This window comes from Acomys russatus, chromosome 25 (assembly GCF_903995435.1).
Source record: "Acomys russatus chromosome 25, mAcoRus1.1, whole genome shotgun sequence".
NCBI lineage: Eukaryota > Metazoa > Chordata > Mammalia > Rodentia > Muridae > Acomys > Acomys russatus.
In genome coordinates, this window is record NC_067161.1 from 51,005,503 (window position 1) to 51,022,224 (window position 16,722).

General features: G+C 51.2%; 1 protein-coding gene across 1 annotated transcript in view; it reads left to right on the top strand.

The window, feature by feature from the left end:
* Nucleotides 1-377: 377 nt before the first annotated feature.
* Mink1 (misshapen like kinase 1) overlaps nucleotides 378-16,722 on the top strand; it is a 54,069-nt gene continuing 37,724 nt past the window's right edge. Inside the window, exon 1 of the mRNA XM_051167204.1 lies at nucleotides 378-546. Within this exon, the coding sequence (XP_051023161.1) occupies nucleotides 490-546 (57 nt within the window). The 5' untranslated portion in view covers nucleotides 378-489. The remainder of the gene's footprint in view (nucleotides 547-16,722) is intronic.

Genomic DNA, 16,722 nt, shown 5'->3' on the forward strand with positions numbered 1-16,722 from the left:
GGAGTCAGATAGACATCAACGAGGGAACTAGGGAAGGGGAAGCGATAATTAATAATAATAATAATAATAATATAAGGGGGGAAAAGGAAGGGGAAAGTGCGTGCGCACGCGCACCAGCCGGCGGGGCGCGCTCCTTCCTCGCCAAGGCTCCCGCGAGGACGCGCGCGCGCGCGCACTCCGCCCGCTCTCCCGCGCCTGCGCGCAGGTGCCGGCGCCCGGCGGGAGGGGCCGCTCCGCGCGTGCGCAGCGCAGCCGGCGGCTCGGGTTGCAGGCGCGCGGGTGAGAGCGCCCGTCAGCCGCTGGGTCGGTCGTCCCGCCGGCCCTCCCTCCCTCCCCCTGCCCCCCTCCTCCCCTCCTCCTCCCCGGCCTTCGGGGCAGGCGCGGTGGAGCCCGCCCCCACCCCCTACCCCGGGTCCCCCCGATGGGGGAGAAGCGGCGGCGGCGGCAGCGGAGTGAGCGAGCCGGAGCGTGAGCGGCCCCGCGGCGGCCATGGGCGACCCAGCCCCCGCCCGCAGCCTGGACGACATCGACCTGTCCGCCCTGCGGGTGAGCGCCGCCCCCACAGCCTCGCCCCCCATCCCCGCGGGGGACCCCTGCCCCTCTCTCGGGCTCGCGCCGCCTCTGCAGATCCTGGGAGCCGGTTCGGTCCCCACCCTGTGCTGCCCTCCCCCACACTTGCCTGACACCCCTACCTTGCTGCTCTGGGATCCCAGTCCCCTCCCTTCTAGGCGTTTGAGGGTCACCTGCGGAGTCTCTCCTTGTGGCCCGCTCGACCCTCGTGTCTCCTTCCCTCCACCACCTCCAGCTTCTGGAATTTCGACTTTGCCTCAGCCTCCCCCTCATCCCTGGTTTTCTCCCTCGCCTACCCACCCACCCCAGAATTGCAAGTTGGGCCGGCATTTTCACCTCCTCACTCCACCCCACACACCTCCTACGTCTTCCATCCCACGTTCACTTTCTCTAACCCTTCTCTCGTGTTTCAAGTGCAGCTTTTCACAGCCAGGCATTTCCGGGCGGGGGGGGGGGTGTCCCTGAATGTTAGACATTACTAACTCTGCAACCGTGTGTGGGGCTGGGAGGACAGACGAGTGCACAGGGGGAGGAAGGAAAGCCTTGATTTTTCTCGGAAACTCGGGCCGGAAGACGATGTTTACATATACGTACACACACACACACCACACACGCTGCCTGTGGTCGGTAGCGAGGGCTTGGGGGAGGCGAAGGAGGTCCGGAGGGAGGGGCTCATTAGAAAAGCGGTGAAGAGGAAACAACTGTGTCAGGAGTGCTTTCGAATAACCCTGGTATTGGTCCACGTGGGGCGCTTACTCTCTCCTTTCCGTGATTTTTGATTCGGCAGCATTTGTATGTTTTTCTTTAGCGGACAGCTTGGCATTAAGGGCAACATAGAGATTTCAAGGTGAGCCACTGCAGACTGTCTTCCCAGGTGGTGTTTTGATTCCACGCCCTGTGCCCTGCGAGCTTTCCCAGCCCCACCGAGGTGGATCTGGAGCAGGATTTCCCACCTCATGCTTAGCTTCCCAGAAGGCCCCTGTGCACATTGTCTTCTGGCTTTTAAATTAGCCAGGGAAAGGCAAGCACCCCAGAAGTGCCCCGGATATGACTGGAGGGGAGAGAGAGCTGAAGAGAGCAGAGTCATGGTGTTAATTGGGTTTCTCTAGGTGACACAGTTCTGGTTTTTTTTTTTTTTTTCCCCCATTCAGGTCATAATTTGTTTGGTGCAATGTTGGGTTTATGAGACCTGACTTGCTGGAGATAAAAGTTTCTGGAAAGCAAGACTGAGTAGTGGATCTCACCCCCCCACCCCCCACCCCCCACCCCCGTGTGTGTGTGTGTGTGTGTGTGTGTGTGTCTGTGTGTGTGTGTGTGTGTGTGTTTTGATGGGGAAGGGATCAGAAGGCTTTAGGAGGAGGTCAGCTTAGTCTGTTTAAATTGGGGTGCTCAAGTACGTTGGGATAAAAATGGAAATCCAGGTTTTGAGTAAAGTGTCTTAATGAAGCTCAGATTTGGAATCCCAGCTGCAAATTGAAGTTGCTGATTAACTCTGGCCACAAGTTCTCTGGCTGTGGTGACCTTAAACATTGCTTCTCGGTGGGTAGGTGCAGACCGGGTGACCTTTGGTTTTCACCTCTGGTTCTCTGCTTCTCTTTTCTTTTGGCTTCTATGATAACTTTATCTCTGGGCCCTCAACTTGGGATTTCCAGCAATTTCTATTTGACCTTGGACTTGGTATTTCCCTCCTGGACTTCCCTCCCTGAGGTATTTTAGCCTCCTTCCTCACCTCTTCCTGGGCCTCCGCTCCTTTCCTTCAAGAGAGCTGGGTGACCTGTTTCTTGTCCTTCTACCTGCTGTCTGCCTCTGAAGAGAACAGCCCATGTCTCTGGTTCTCCGGGGGTTGAGGAAGAGCTGTATTTTCTTGAAGTGGGGCAGGGAAGGCTGCTTTCTACTTGCTGCTGGCTTCCCTCTCAGTTGCCAATCTGGTCCAGTACACCTCTGCCAGGTGCCTGGCTCAGCCACACCTGGGTCTGTTCCTAATGGTACCATTCAGAATTGGCCAAGTGTGCCTTGCCTGGTGCTGGGTGGGGTGGGGTGGGGTGGGAGCACACTTAGGGCTGAGTAGCTAGCCCTAATGAGCCTAAGACTTCTTTCTCCTCTTGTTTCAAGATAAGGCGTGGCTCTCAGCTGGCAGTGAGGATAATAGTCTGATGTTAGAGGGAGATTGGGTTACACTATCTCTCAGCAAGGAGGCCAGAAGGACCTGCTACCTTGTGACCCTTGACCTTCTGGGCTGTCTGTGCATCCGGGTGGTGGCGTGCAGTAGTGGGGGAGGAACATGAGTCTGGAGTTGGTCTCCTGAATTCAAGCCCTAGATTTGTCACCTCCTGTAGGACCCAGACCATGGTCCTTTACCGCACTTCCCTTCCTGCAGGCTCTGGAGTCTTTACTTCCCTGAGTTCCATTTTCTTGCCTGTATGGTAGGAGTGGAAATAGCACTGAACATAGAGTTACTGAATGAAATGAAATGCTTCACATTAAATATTTAGCCAAGGAGCTGGAATGATGACTCAGCAGTTAAGTGCACTGGCTTCTCTTGCAAAGGACCCGAGTTCAATTCCCAGCACCCACATGGCAGTTCACAACTGTCTGTAACTCTAGTTCCAAGGGATCTGACATCCTCTCACATATACAGACAGGCAGAACACCAAGGCACATAAACTTTTTTAAAAAGTCATTTAAAAAAAGTATTTAGCTCAGTTCCCAGCATAGAGTGACCGTATTACCACTCAGGACAACTCTTCCCCACTTTGTTTTTGTAAAATCCTTTTTTCTTTTTTTTTTAATTTTTATTTTTTTATTTTTTTTTATTAATTTATTCTTGTTACATCTCAATGTTTATCCCATCCCTTGTATCCTCCCATTCCTCCCCCCCCCCCCATTTTCCCATTATTCCCCTCCCCTATGACTGTTCCTGAGGGGGATTACGTCCCCCTATATATTCTCATAGGGTATCAAGTCTCTTCTTGGCTACTTGCTGTCCTTCCTCTGAGTGCCACCAGGGCTCCCCCTCCAGGGGACATGGTCAAATGTGAGGCACCAGAGTACGTGAGAAAGTCGTATCACACTCTCCCCTCAACTGTGGAGAATATTCTGACCATTGGCTAGATCTGGGAAGGGGTTTAAAGTTTACCTCCTGTATTGTCCTTGGCTGGTGCCTTAGTTGAGATGGCTCAGCCGTTAAAGGCTAGGCTCACAACCATAAGTAAAATCCTTTTTTCATAGGTCTGTTTTTGTTTTTGTTTTGAGACAGGGTTTCCCTGTGTAGTCCTGGCTGTCCTGGAACTCCCTGTATAGACCAGGCTGGTCTTGATTGCCTGCCTCTGCCTCCTGAGTGCTGGGATCAAAGGCGTGTGCCACCACCGCCCAGTTTTTCCTATAGTTCTTATTACTAGTTGTCACAGGCACGTTTCTGTCAGCCTTGACTAGAATGTGACTTGAGGCTGGGGCTGTCTGCTTAGCGTGAAGTCCTAGGAGTCTCGGTGACACAAAATTTAAAGGTGCTGTACGCTGGAATTTTGTCTGTTCTGTTCCCTCTGTGTCCTCAGTACCTAGAGCTGAGTTTTACATAGTGGGGCTCAGTTATTTGTTAAGTAAGTGCGTGCTGTAACAGCTGAAAGCTGTTAGTGTAATGCTTGCTTAAAGTAGTCAAAAAAAAAAAAAAAAAAAAAAAAAAACGCCATGCCTGGCCAGAGGAGATGGCTCAGTGGGTTAAAGCAGTTACTACCAAAGCCTGGTAAACAAAACAAAACAAAAGCCTTCATGGCTTGATCCTCAGAACACACCTGGTAGAGGGGGAGAGAACTGAAGCTCTGGGGTTGTCCTCTGACTTCCATATGTGTGCCACATGCATGCCTGCACTCACGCACACATGCACACACATAGACATATACATATACACACAAGTAAATATAAATAAATATGCTGGGTGTTGTAGTACACACCTGTAACCCTAGCAGAGGTAGGTGGGATCTCTTTGAGTTATGGGCCAGCCTGGTCTACGTAGCCTGGGACAGCAGGGCTACGTAATAGAGGAACCTTGCCTCAAAAAAACAAAACTAAGCAAAACTTAAGGGCAGCTTGGGAGACACGAGAATCTGCCTCAAAAACATCAAAAAGAGTTATCTTTTGAGGTGCCGTGGTCTTGTGGTCAAACAGAGCTCTGGATGTTTTTAACCAAGCAATGTCTCTAAAATAAAGAGTATTATCTGAGAGAAAATTTGGGCCTCTAGTTTGAAGCCGTCTTTGTCTGTGTCCAAACTTGGTTATATTCCAGAAGAGTCTTCTGACTTGGAATGGTTGGCGTCTTACAAAGGATAAAACACTTGGAAAAGTAGCCGGGAGAGGGAGGAGCAGACCCCAGGCCGACCTTTTTGCTTTTACATTACTGCTGTTGGTTGACCCACTTCATAAATCAGTTTATTTTTACTGTCCAGCAGCTAGAAGTTTTAGACTGCAGTGTCTCTGCAACTGTGGGGCTAGGCAGTGTGGCTGTGTTGAAGTGTCAGTCATGCCACGGCACCCCCTTGAGGGGCTTCTTACTGGGTGGTAGTCGTCGATGGGCGTTTTGTGGTTGTTGTTGTTGTTTAAATAATGATTTTGCATGTACTTTTGTGTATCTCATATGATTGTGTGTGTTCTTTGAAGATGTTCCATCCTCCTCTGTTGCCGTAGAGCCAGCATCTTTAGGAAAGCTGGGTGCGGGGGGAGGGGGGGTGATGTGTCTAGGCTGCTAAGCAGTGTGGGGCGGCTGCTGTGCGCATGTTGAAGACGGATGTCGTAGGCAGAGGAGCAGGACTGACCTGCTGCTGCAGTGAGGGCCTTTAGTGACTTTCCCCCTAGACAGGGACAGAAGGAGGGGGAAATTGAAAGCCTGTGGCATTTAAAATGATGTAAAATGTTGCTTTGATAAAATGATAAAAGGATGATGGTAGAGACGGTGGCTGGAACCGGGCGTTCAGCCATTACCCAGACAAGGGAAGGAACGTCACCACCCTTCATGTTTAGAGTATGACATGTTGCCGTAGCCTTAGTGACATGTGAAGGAACAGTTCTTTGGGAAATCAAAGGTGTGGGTGTGTGGTGTGTGTGTGTGTGTGGTGTGTGTATGGTGTGTGTGTGTGGTGTGTTGATGTGTGTATGTGTGTGTTGATGTGGGGGGGCGTGAGTGTGTGGTGTGTGTGGATATGAGTGTGTGAGTGTGTTGATGTGAGTATGTGAGTGTGCGTGAGTGTGTGTGTGTTGATGTGAGTGTGCGTTGATGTGTGTGTGTGTGTTGAAGTGAGTGTGTGGGGGTGTGTTGATGTGAGTGTGTGTGTGTGGGTGTGTGTGCGTGTGCTCACATACCTGTGGAAGCTAGGGAGTGTTGGATGTCTTTCTTCACTCCTCACCATCCGTATGCCCCTAAGCTGCCATTGAGCCCGCGGAGTCTGTGCCTGTGTCACCCCTCTGCTCGATGCTGTGGTCACAGGCACACAGGGCGATACCTGACCTTTTTGGGCGGTTGCTGGGGATTCAAGCTTCCACCCTCATGTTTGTACGTCGAGGGCCGTGACCTTCTAAGCTGCCTCTGTAGCCCCAAAAGAGAGGGTGTGGCCATGGAAATGGGAACGTGCATGGCGAGATGGCACGCATCTGTAACTCCAGGTCTGGGAGCTGAGGCAGGTGGGTACCCTGGAGTTAGCTTAGCCAAATAAATGAAGTGGAAAACCAAAGAAGGAAGAAAGATGCTGATGTTGACCTCTGGCCTACACACACACGCACACACACACTCACCCACGTGTACATGTACACTCATGAATGTATTTGTAACTCTGTCCCCAACCCCATAATAGGAAAGACTGTCAGCAGGGTGCTGATCTGGTCTCACTCTTCCCCCCAAGACTCATGATGCTGTATAAGATCCAAATTCGGCTACAAACTGTGCCTAAGACAGGAGAAAAGACACACACAGTTTGGGTACTTAGAACGCTTTGTCACTTAGGGGAAAGGGTGGCAGGAAGTGTGCAGCTTCTGTTGGCAGGCTGACTTGTCCCCATCACACAGCAGCGTCCTGGTACTGGAGAGCTTTCCCAGAAGCCATCTGAGGCTACCTGCGCAACTTTCTGTCTCCAGAGTCCTGTCACGTTCCCTTCACCAGCTGTCAGGTGCTGTCCACACCCAGGTTCTAGACCCCAGGACCCTGTGAGCATCCACCTAAGAAATGCCTTTGCAAACCCAGACCTTAGAATCCCACCCCCACCCCCCTTTTTGCCAGGGTCTTTCTTGCTTTCCTGCCCAGGCTGGCCTCAAACTCCTGGACTCTAGTGGCCCTGCCTCAGCTTCTCAAGTGGTTGGTACTGCACACATGCACTGTGTCCTCCTTGGCTCTCCTTGTCTTTTTGTTTCAAGTTTTGCCTGCATGTATGTCTGTGTACCACATGTGTGTTTGGTGCATGCGACAGCCAGAAGAGGACATAGGATTCCTTGGAACTGGATTTGAGCCCAGGTCCTCTGGAAGACCACCTCCAGCCCTGCTCTCGTCTTACTTGGTTTTTGGTTTTTTGAGGCAGGGTTTCTCTGTGTAACCTTGGATGTCCTAGACTCAGCTGTAGACTAGGCTGACCTTGGACTCACAGAGATCCACCTGCCTCTGCCTCCCGAGTGCTGGGTAACTTAGAGCTCTCAAAGTTGGGCGATTATGTTAATTCTGTTTTTATGAACTTAACTCATTTTCTGCCGTGCTGTGATTAGTGGCCAATCATCTCAAAATCCAATGTTCAGTCTCACACACTCCCTCAGCACCCACTGCATAACGGTTACATCCATAACCCTTTAGGCTCCTCAGCGCCACACCCCCATTGAAAAGTAGAACAGAAGGCCTCGCGTGGTGGCGCACACTTTTAATCACAGCACTCGGGAGGCAGAGGCAGGCGGAGCACTGTGAGTTCGAGGCCAGCCTGGTCTACAAAGTGAGTCCAGGACAGCCAAGGCTACACAGAGAAACCCTGTCTTGAAAAACCAAAAAAGGAAGAGGAGGAAAAATAGAACAGAAAGTTATTAAGTTAATGAATGGGCTTTTTCAAAAAATCTGCTTGGGTATGAATGTGACCATGCATTCTTGCACATGTTTCAGGGTGCTTGTAGTTAGAAATCAGAGAACACCCTTGGGTGCGGGTCCTCGTGGCCCCCCTTACTCGAGGCAGAACCTTTTGTTCTTTGCCATGTGTCAGGCTTGCTGGTCTGTAGGCTTCCGGTGTTCTGTGGCCTCTGCCTCCCATCTTGCCACAGGAATGCTGCTCCTGGCCTTCAGTGGCTTCTGTGCTTGCATGTTGAATGCTTTACCCAGTGAGCCATCTCCCCAATCCCAATCAACTTTTTAAAATTGTTTTTTTGCTGGTCTTGCTCTGTCACCCAGGCTGGTGACACTATGTGGCCCAGGCTAACTCAGACTAGTGATCTTCATGCCTGAGCTCCCCAAGCCGGGGTTACAGCGTGACTGTGCGGCTTTTGTTCCGTTTTCCTTGTCGCTATGCCCTGAACAGTATGGTATGGCAACTGTTATGTATTAAATGTAATTGAGATGATTTAAAGTCTACAGGAGGATGTGTAGGTTCTATGCAGAACTACATGGTTTTTAGCTACGTTTATCCACAAAAGTGCGCAGTCCTAGCAGCTTGGTCAGGTTAAGGTAGGAAACTTGGAAGTTCAAGGTGTGCCTGCCTACAGAGTAAAGCTGGCCTGGGCGACTTGGTGAGCTGTCTCAAAATAAAGTAATAAGAGTGGTGCAGCTGGGTGCAGTGGCACGCGCCTGTGACCCCAGCACCAGGGGGACAGGCACAGGTGGGTCCCTGTGTGTTAAGGCCAGCCTAGTCTACACACTAAGTGTTAGGACGACCAGAGCTTCCCCTTGTCTGTGGGGACGACGTTGACCAAACCAACCAGCCAACCACCAAACTCCAACAACAAAATAGAAGTCTGGTGATGGGAGATGACTCACTAGGGTAAAAGCACTTACTGCCAATCTTGTGATGCAAGTTCAGTCTCTGAGACCCCCAACTTCCCCAAACTGTTCTCTCACTTCCACATATGCAACTATATTCATAATAAATAAATAAATGTGATGGGGGCGGGCGTTTCTCTGTGTAGCCCTGGCTGTCTGGCTGCATCTGCCTTCTGAGTGCTGGATTAAAGGTGTGCTCCACTACTGCTCAGCCAATAAATGTGTTTTTTGTTTTTGTTTTTTAAAGTAAAAACAGAGCTGCAATATCAGTATGGTGGCAAACACCTGTAATCCCAGCACTTGGGGGGGCTGTGAGAAGATCAGGAGTTGAAGGCCAGCCTGTGCTAGAGGAGACCCTGCCTCAACAGAAGAACCAACAGAAGCCCGGGCTGTGAGTCTGATAGAGTCAGGCCTAGCGCGCATCAGGCTTTAGATTCGGCCTCTGATCCACCAGCTCTCCTTGCTCACAAAACTTGGTGTTTGTTTGTTTTTGTTTGAGACTGGAGTCTGGTTATTTAGTTTAGGTTAGCCTTAGAACTGTTGAATAGCCCAGGTTGGCTCCAAAATTGGAATTCTCCCGCCTCTGCCTTCCAAGTGCTGGGATAGGTCTGTGCCACTATGCCAACTTTTGCATTGTTTTTCTGATTTGAATTGTTTTGAGACAAGGTCTCACTCTGCATTCTGGCTGTCCTGGAACTCAGTGTGTAGCCCATGCTCCCTAGTCTTCCTCCCTTAAGCCGCTGCATGCTGGGATGACAGGTGTGAGTCACCACACTTGGCTGTTTCACAGGACAGAAATGGCTGGTGGGCTGGTTGAGAGGTCTAAGCCAAACCGCTTTAAGAAAAAGAAAAGACACGAGATAGAAGTGAAGCAGCAGGTAGACTTAGTTGGTGGCCAAAAAAATGAGACCACGTCATTGGTCAGCACCTGTGACCCATGACCCTGAGGAGTTGAAAGCTCCAGGCAGCACTGTGGTCCAAAAGAACTTGTTCTCAAGCTTTCTGTGGAAGAAAAAAAAAAACTGCTTTATAAAAATAAGGGGCTTGAGTGTGGAAAGGGCACAGGACTGTAACCCTCACGTGTATTTGCCAGGGGAGAGTTCCTGGGTCTTGGGTCTGTGGACTACGTGCGGGTTTGTAGCAGGTGAGTGTCCTGTACTCTGGGAGCCAGGTTGTTACTCCGAGTGGGTGGTTTAGGTAAGAGTCTCAAAAGATCAGTCAGGCTGGGCCCTAACTTAGCCTTATGGTCTGCAGGAAGTGGGGTTCTCTCTAGCATTAGATAGATTCTGTGTATAAACAGAAAAGACTCTGGTTTACATTGTGTGCAAGTAAAGGATGCGTGGGGTGTGGGGGTCGTTAGTGACTCTTGAATGCTGGAAAGGAAAGAGGGCTGAGGAAGCCACGAGTTTTGGGCTTGTTGGAGGAGCCAGACTCCAGAAGCAGCTTGAATGTCAGGCGGATGGAGTGTGGAGGGTGGTGGGGTGGGCTGTGAGGAGGGTGGTGGGGTGGGCTGTGAGGAGGGTGGTGGGGGTCTGAGAGGCGAGGTGAGTGGAGGAAGTAGGGATTGTTTGAGGTGAGGGAGACCTTGCGCAGAAGAGGCGGCTAGGGCCTCATACTGCAGAAATCCGTGTCCAAAGCAGGAGACCTTGCAGGCCGGAGCTGACAGGTGATTGGAACCTTCCTGTCGCCTGGGAACTGCAGCCAGCATTCAAGCTCGCTGAGTGCATGTGGCACTGAACGCTTCTGGTTGGTCTTTGGTGCCTCTGACTGGTCTGTGAGGCCTGGTAGCAGTTGGCCTTCTGAGGGAGCATGGGAAATTTTTCACACCCCTTTTTACTCGGAACCACTTTAGCATGGGATTTGAGGAGCTGGACTGTGAATTGTTCCTGGACCCACAAGGAGTTTTCCATTCACAGCACTTACAGGGGAGACTGAGGCTCAGGAGGGCTGAGTGAGGAAAATTCCACCTTCTTCTAGACCTAACACAACCTGTTGTTCTTTTCCACAAAGCCTTTGTCATAGTGCCAGCCTTAGCTGATTATCTTATCTGTTTCTTGTAGACCACATGGTTTAATTTGATTACACGCTACTGTATATCAAATAATTTGTTACAGTCACCTTTCTTACCACTTCCTTATGCATGGGGACCATGACCCATATTTCCTATTGATGTGTAACTGCCTATAAAGATGCTGAGTACAAGCTAGGGATTCAGTAATTATGCACTTGGCTGGAGACAGGGCTCTTGACTTCCTCAGCCGTGAAGGATGGCTAGAGTGGGGTGGGCCCATGGGATGCACAGCCGTACATGTCAGTCCTCAGTCATTCTCCAGGGTGTGTTTGGAAAGGTTGAGGAGGGAGGTTTAACTGTCACTATGTCTTGGGAACACTAAAGGCACTTAGCATGCCAGGACCAGGGACATTAGCATCCTACAGTCTTGCACACATTGCACTGAAGAATTGTTTTTCTGCTCCTGGTTGTTTCTAGAACCCTTGTGAATTTGTTATGGACATGGGAGAGACCAGGGAGGGACAAGTTAGGCACCTTCTCTAGGCAGGAAGGCGTTTCTGTCTCCTGTTTCCGTCCTTCTGGGGGCAGCTTTTACACGTGGCACGTATCTCGCATACTAAGAGCTTTATCTGCCAGTACACCTCTGAGGTAAAACAGGCAGGCGCCACGCCAGGCTATCCGGACAGTTCTCGTCACTACCCACCCACTGAAGGCACGTTCCTAAGACGGTGGTACAAACTGTAGGGCCTGGGCTTTAATTCTCAGTAGCTCAGGGAGGAGCCTGCAAGAAAACCGTGGAGCGGGTACCCCAAGAAGAGAGGCAGGTGTGTGCACGCGTGGGGCCACCGGAGCCAGAGGCGCAGCAGAAGCTGACAGGCACTTGTGCTTGTTTAGCGCAGGTTCCCAGGAACTGGCCGAGCCCGCCAGCTGCGACAGGACTGGGTGCGGCTGTGGGACATGCGACAGGGCCTGGTGTTTTCTGGCCCTCAATCCTCTCTCATAAGCCCTTCTTTTTCTGCCTTTCTTCAGTTCAGAACAAAGAACGCTTTGGTACAAGTCATTTGTATTTTCATGCGCGCTCATCTCAGAAGGGGGTTGGGAGCTGCAGCAAGGAGCACTTGCTGTGCAGGAAGCTCTGTCCCCGTGTGATCTCAGTTTCCCTCATAGTAGCCCTTTGAGGTGGATGATGAGCCATGTTCTCAACAAGAGAAACTACTCGGAAGTTCAGTAACCATCTGAGAGCTGAGGTCGGACAGTGAGTGAGCCGCTGGACCTGCACCCAGACTCAGATCGGACTCACGCTAGAACCAGGGCTTTTGTTAAATGCCTGCAGTTGGAGGCAGGGAGTGTGGTGGTGGCCACTGAGGAGAGGGCAGCGTCTGGCCATCACCTTACACTGTTTTTCTGTGACCTGTGCCAAATGGGCTTTGTAGGTTTGCCCAGGACGTGTGAAGTCCTTAGTGACTTTTTGAACAGAGCTGATTTAATGGATTGGAGACAGCCTGTGTGAAATGGTCTCTGCTCTCCAAAAGCACATGGTTCAGATCTTCAGCTCTGTTTCTTTTTTTTTTTTTAAAGATTTATTTATTTATTATTATGTATACAGTGCTCTGCCTGCATGTACATCTGCAGGCAGAGGAGGACATCAGATCACATTACAGATGGTTGTGAGCCACCATGTGGTTGCTGGGAATTGAACTCATGACCTCTTGAAGAGCAGACAGTGCTCTTAACCACTGAGCCATCTCTCCAGCCCGTCTTTTTTTTTTTTAAGGTTTATTTTAATATTATACGTATGAGATGCCATGATGGTGTATTTGAGTGTGTGCCTGCGTGCATGTATGTGCACTGTGTCCATGCCTGCTGCCATAGACGTGTGAAGAAGGCATTGGAGTTTCTTTGTTTTTTGTTTTTTGTTTTTCTTTTTTTGGTTTTTTGAGACAGGGTTTCTCTGTGTAGCCTTGACTGCCCTGGACTCACTTTGTAGACCAGGCTGGCCTTGAACTCACAGCGATCCACCTACCTCTGCCTCCTGAGTGCTGGGATTAAAGATGTGTGCCACCACCTCCTGGCACATTTGTCTATTTTTAAATGTCCAGTTTTGTGGCATTAAGTAAGTTTCATCACCGTCCTCCAGAATGTCTTCTGTTCCCCTGCTGAGTCTGTGCCCATCAGACACTGGATGCCCGGCTTCCTCCGCCCACGCTACAGCCTTCTTCCCTTCCTGTGTGCAGAGCTGAGCTCTGGGACTGAACATAGGCCAGTGCTTACTGAGTGTCAGGTGCAGTAAACTGTTCGGAGGAGTTGTCAGCTGCCTTGGAACATGCCCTCCCTGCTGGCTCTAGAGCACAGTGACAGGCCTCTGAAAGGGCTTTCAAAGGAAAGGGCATCATGGCATCACAAGAGGACTGGGCATGCAGTAAGAAGAGAAATGGTTTCCTCATAGCTCAGCGCCATACAGCCAGTGTGCATTCCTGGCTTTCCTCAGTCAGCGCCTCACACACACACCTAGTGTGCATTCCTGGCTTTCCTCAGTCAGCACCTCACACACAGCTAGTGTGCATTCCTGACTTTCCTCAGTCAGCACCTCACACACACACCTAGTGTGCATTCCTGGCTTTCCTCAGTCAGCGCCTCACACACACACCTAGTGTGCATTCCTGGCTTTCCTCAGTCAGCGCCTAACACACACACCTAGTGAGCATTCCTGGCTTTCCTCAGTCAGCGCCTCACACACAGCTAGTGTGCATTCCTGGCTTTCCTCAGTCAGCACCTCACACACACACCTAGTGTGCATTCCTGGCTTTCCTCAGTCAGCGCCTCACACACACACAGCTAGTGTGCATTCCTGGCTTTCCTCAGTCAGCGCCTCACACACACACCTAGTGAGCATTCCTTGTTTTCCTCAGTCAGCGCCTCACACACACACCTAGTGTGCATTCCTGGCTTTCCTCAGTCAGCACCTCACACACACACCTAGTGTGCATTCCTGGCTTTCCTCAGTCAGCACCTCACACACAGCTAGTGTGCATTCCTGGCTTTCCTCAGTCAGCGCCTCACACACACAGCTAGTGTGCATTCCTGGCTTTCCTCAGTCAGCACCTCACACACAGCTAGTGTGCATTCCTGGCTTTCCTCAGTCAGCACCTCACACACACACCTAGTGTGCATTCCTGGCTTTCCTCAGTCAGCACCTCACACACAGCTAGTGTGCATTCCTGGCTTTCCTCAGTCAGCACCTCACACACAACTAGTGTGCATTCCTGGCTTTCCTCAGTCAGCGCCTCACACAGCTAGTGTGCATTCCTGGCTTTCCTCAGTCAGCACCTCACACACAACTAGTGTGCATTCCTGGCTTTCCTCAGTCAGCGCCTCACACACAGCTAGTGTGCATTCCTGGCTTTCCTCAGTCAGCGCCTCACACACAGCTAGTGTGCATTCCTGGCTTGGCTGCTCGTCCGTCGTCAGCCTCTTACTGCATCTCATCCCTGCACTCCAAGACTTACGTGTTAGAGCAGCAGTCCTCAGCCTTCCCAGTGCTGCCACCCTTTAACACAGCTCTTCATGGCTGTGGTGGCTCCAACCATTACATTATCTCGTTGCTACTTCACAACTGTAATTTTGCTACTGTCAAGACTCATAATGTAAATATCTACATTTTCCGATGATCCTAGGCGACCCCTGTGAAAAGGGTTGCGACCCTCATGTTGAGAACTGCTGTGTTAGAGGAAGTTGGAAAGAAGACTGTTTAGACGGTGAAGATAATAAAATTAAACCTCTTTCTGCATTTGTGCATGAGGAGGGTGCATGAGCTACTGAAGCAACTTAGAATGAAGTCAGGCCTTGCCTTCCTCTGTTCACACCAGTGGGTGTGTGTTCACACTGGTGGACAGAGCCCTGCCCTGCCTTCCTCTGTTCACACCGGTGGGTGTTCACACTGGTGGGCAGAGTGTGTCCACACCAGTGGACAGAGCCCTGCTTTGTTCTGTTCACACTGGTGTGTGTTCACACCAGTGGACAGAGCCCTGCTGCCCTAACTTTCCCCTGTGTGTGTGTCATCTAACAGTCTGTTCTTTACTTCCAGCTGGATGTGGGCGAGAGGGATGGGCTTGGTATTCAGGTGAGCCGGCAAGAGTGGAAGCTGCCGCCTTGGGGCCTGGGAGGTAACGATCAGGCAGCAGACGCCTGTAGGTCATGCTGGGGTAGTAACTCAGCGGCACAGGTGCTTGGGACTGTGCCCCTAGGTTACCAGTCAGGAGCCTGCTGTTCCAAACCCCCCATTTTCTCAAGATGGTGTGGGACCTAAGGGTTAAGGGGAAGCTTGTGGAGGAGGTGTCTGAGCTCAGCCTGGTGTGAAGCGGGGCTGGTTGCTTCTCCTGGATGGAGGTTACTCAACCCTACTGCTCAGTTTGGATAAGGAAATGTTCTATTGCGTTCCTCAGAACCTGTCTTCCTTGGGTGTTATCCTGTAGTCTGATTTGCTCTAGCCGTCACAATCTCTAACTAAAGCAGAGCGCACTGGTCACCTCACGTTTTTAGGGTGGCAGCAGGAGGCCGAGGCTCTAGTGCCGGAGCTGACTTGTGACATGTGAGAGCTGAGTCACTGTCGAATCGCCCAGTCTCTGGGGTATTGAAGTGTCCATGTGTTCTGGTCACCCTGGGGTCCTCATTGTGTTCAGTTTAGCAGGCTTGGCCACTGCCCGGATCCCCTGTCCCCGCTTCATGCCCTCCTTTCTAGAGAGTCCCAGTTGGAGGCCTGTTCACCTTCTGTAGCTGCTGTAGAAAGTCGTGACCCGTGGGTGGGCGTGGCCCGTGGGTGGGCGTGACAGCAGGAGACCTGCTTCCCCACTCCAGCTCCAGCGCAAGTCTCTCCTGGACTCGCTTCCCTTACTTGTAAATGAGGGGGTAGAACTCAGTGGCTTTCAGTCAGACTCAGTCAAAACCACCTGTGCATAGTTAGGCCCTGCCCAGAGGGTGATCACTACACTCAGGGTGGGGCCCTGGTGTCTGGGTGTCTTGCCTAGAACCGCAGAACCAGACTTGAGACCCAGAACTCCTTCCTGTCTTCCTTGAGTTCATTGATAAGGTGTTGTGTTTGTTCCTTTTTAGCTTGTTGCTGTTGATAGGTGTCACTGTATCGCCATGACTGACCTTGCGTTCATACAGATCCCTCTGCGTCCCAAATGCTGGGATTATAGCTGTGTGTACCACACCTGGCTGGACCACTGGTTTAGACACACGAATCAGCCAGATGGAGATTTGTGGTGAACTTTTAGGGAGGAAAACACCACTGTGTGGGAAGCCCCGCCAAGGACGAGCTGAGAAAAGGATACGGTCTTGGAGAGGCGTGGGGAGATCTCAGGTGGGCTCGCTGCTGCGCTGTGGCCGTGAGACGTGGTCTCTGTGCTGTGGACACAGTGAAAGGAAGGTGCTGTTTGGAACATTGATAACCCAAGAGACTGTCCCAATCCAGACCTGTCAGGACCAAGTGAGGACAGGTTTTGGACAGAATTCTTACTTGGGTTTTGAGGGGTGGGGTGGGAGCTGGAACCGGTGCAGCTCTTGTGCACACAGGCCTTGGCAACAGGCTTGGATTCAAACCCTGCTACTCACAGTGTGATCTTTGGCAAACAGCCAGCACTCCACACCTAATTTTTATCCTTTGAAAAATGAGAATAACAAAACCCATATAATAGGGCTGTTGACAATGTTACATGAAAGTGCTCAGCCTGATGAGAGCTCACGGCAGGGTGGCTGTGAAGCTGCTCTCCTGTTGAAGGGGGTCTCCCACAGTTAGCTAACATCCTCCCCTGACTCAGGCTTTGGTTTAAGGAGAAACCCAGCCAGTCAGTTGATTTCATAGCGGCTGTGCTGAGTCACAGCCCAGGTGTGGGTCTGGAATTCTGGAGCTTGGTGCCTGCGGCTCGTGCAGGAGCTCTCCAGCAGCTCCTCAAAGTCTTCCAGTGTCTCTGGGAAAAAGAATGACTTGAAAATCTTATCCAAACATGAAACTCCTGTTTGACTTGCCCCCTGAGTCAGGATTCCCAGCAGTCCCTGGGCAGTCTCTCTGGCCCTGCCAGCTTTTTATGAGAGCTGTGGACTCACTCAGAGGAAGCTCTCAGCAGGAGGTGATTGTCTGGTGGGGGTACACTTGGGA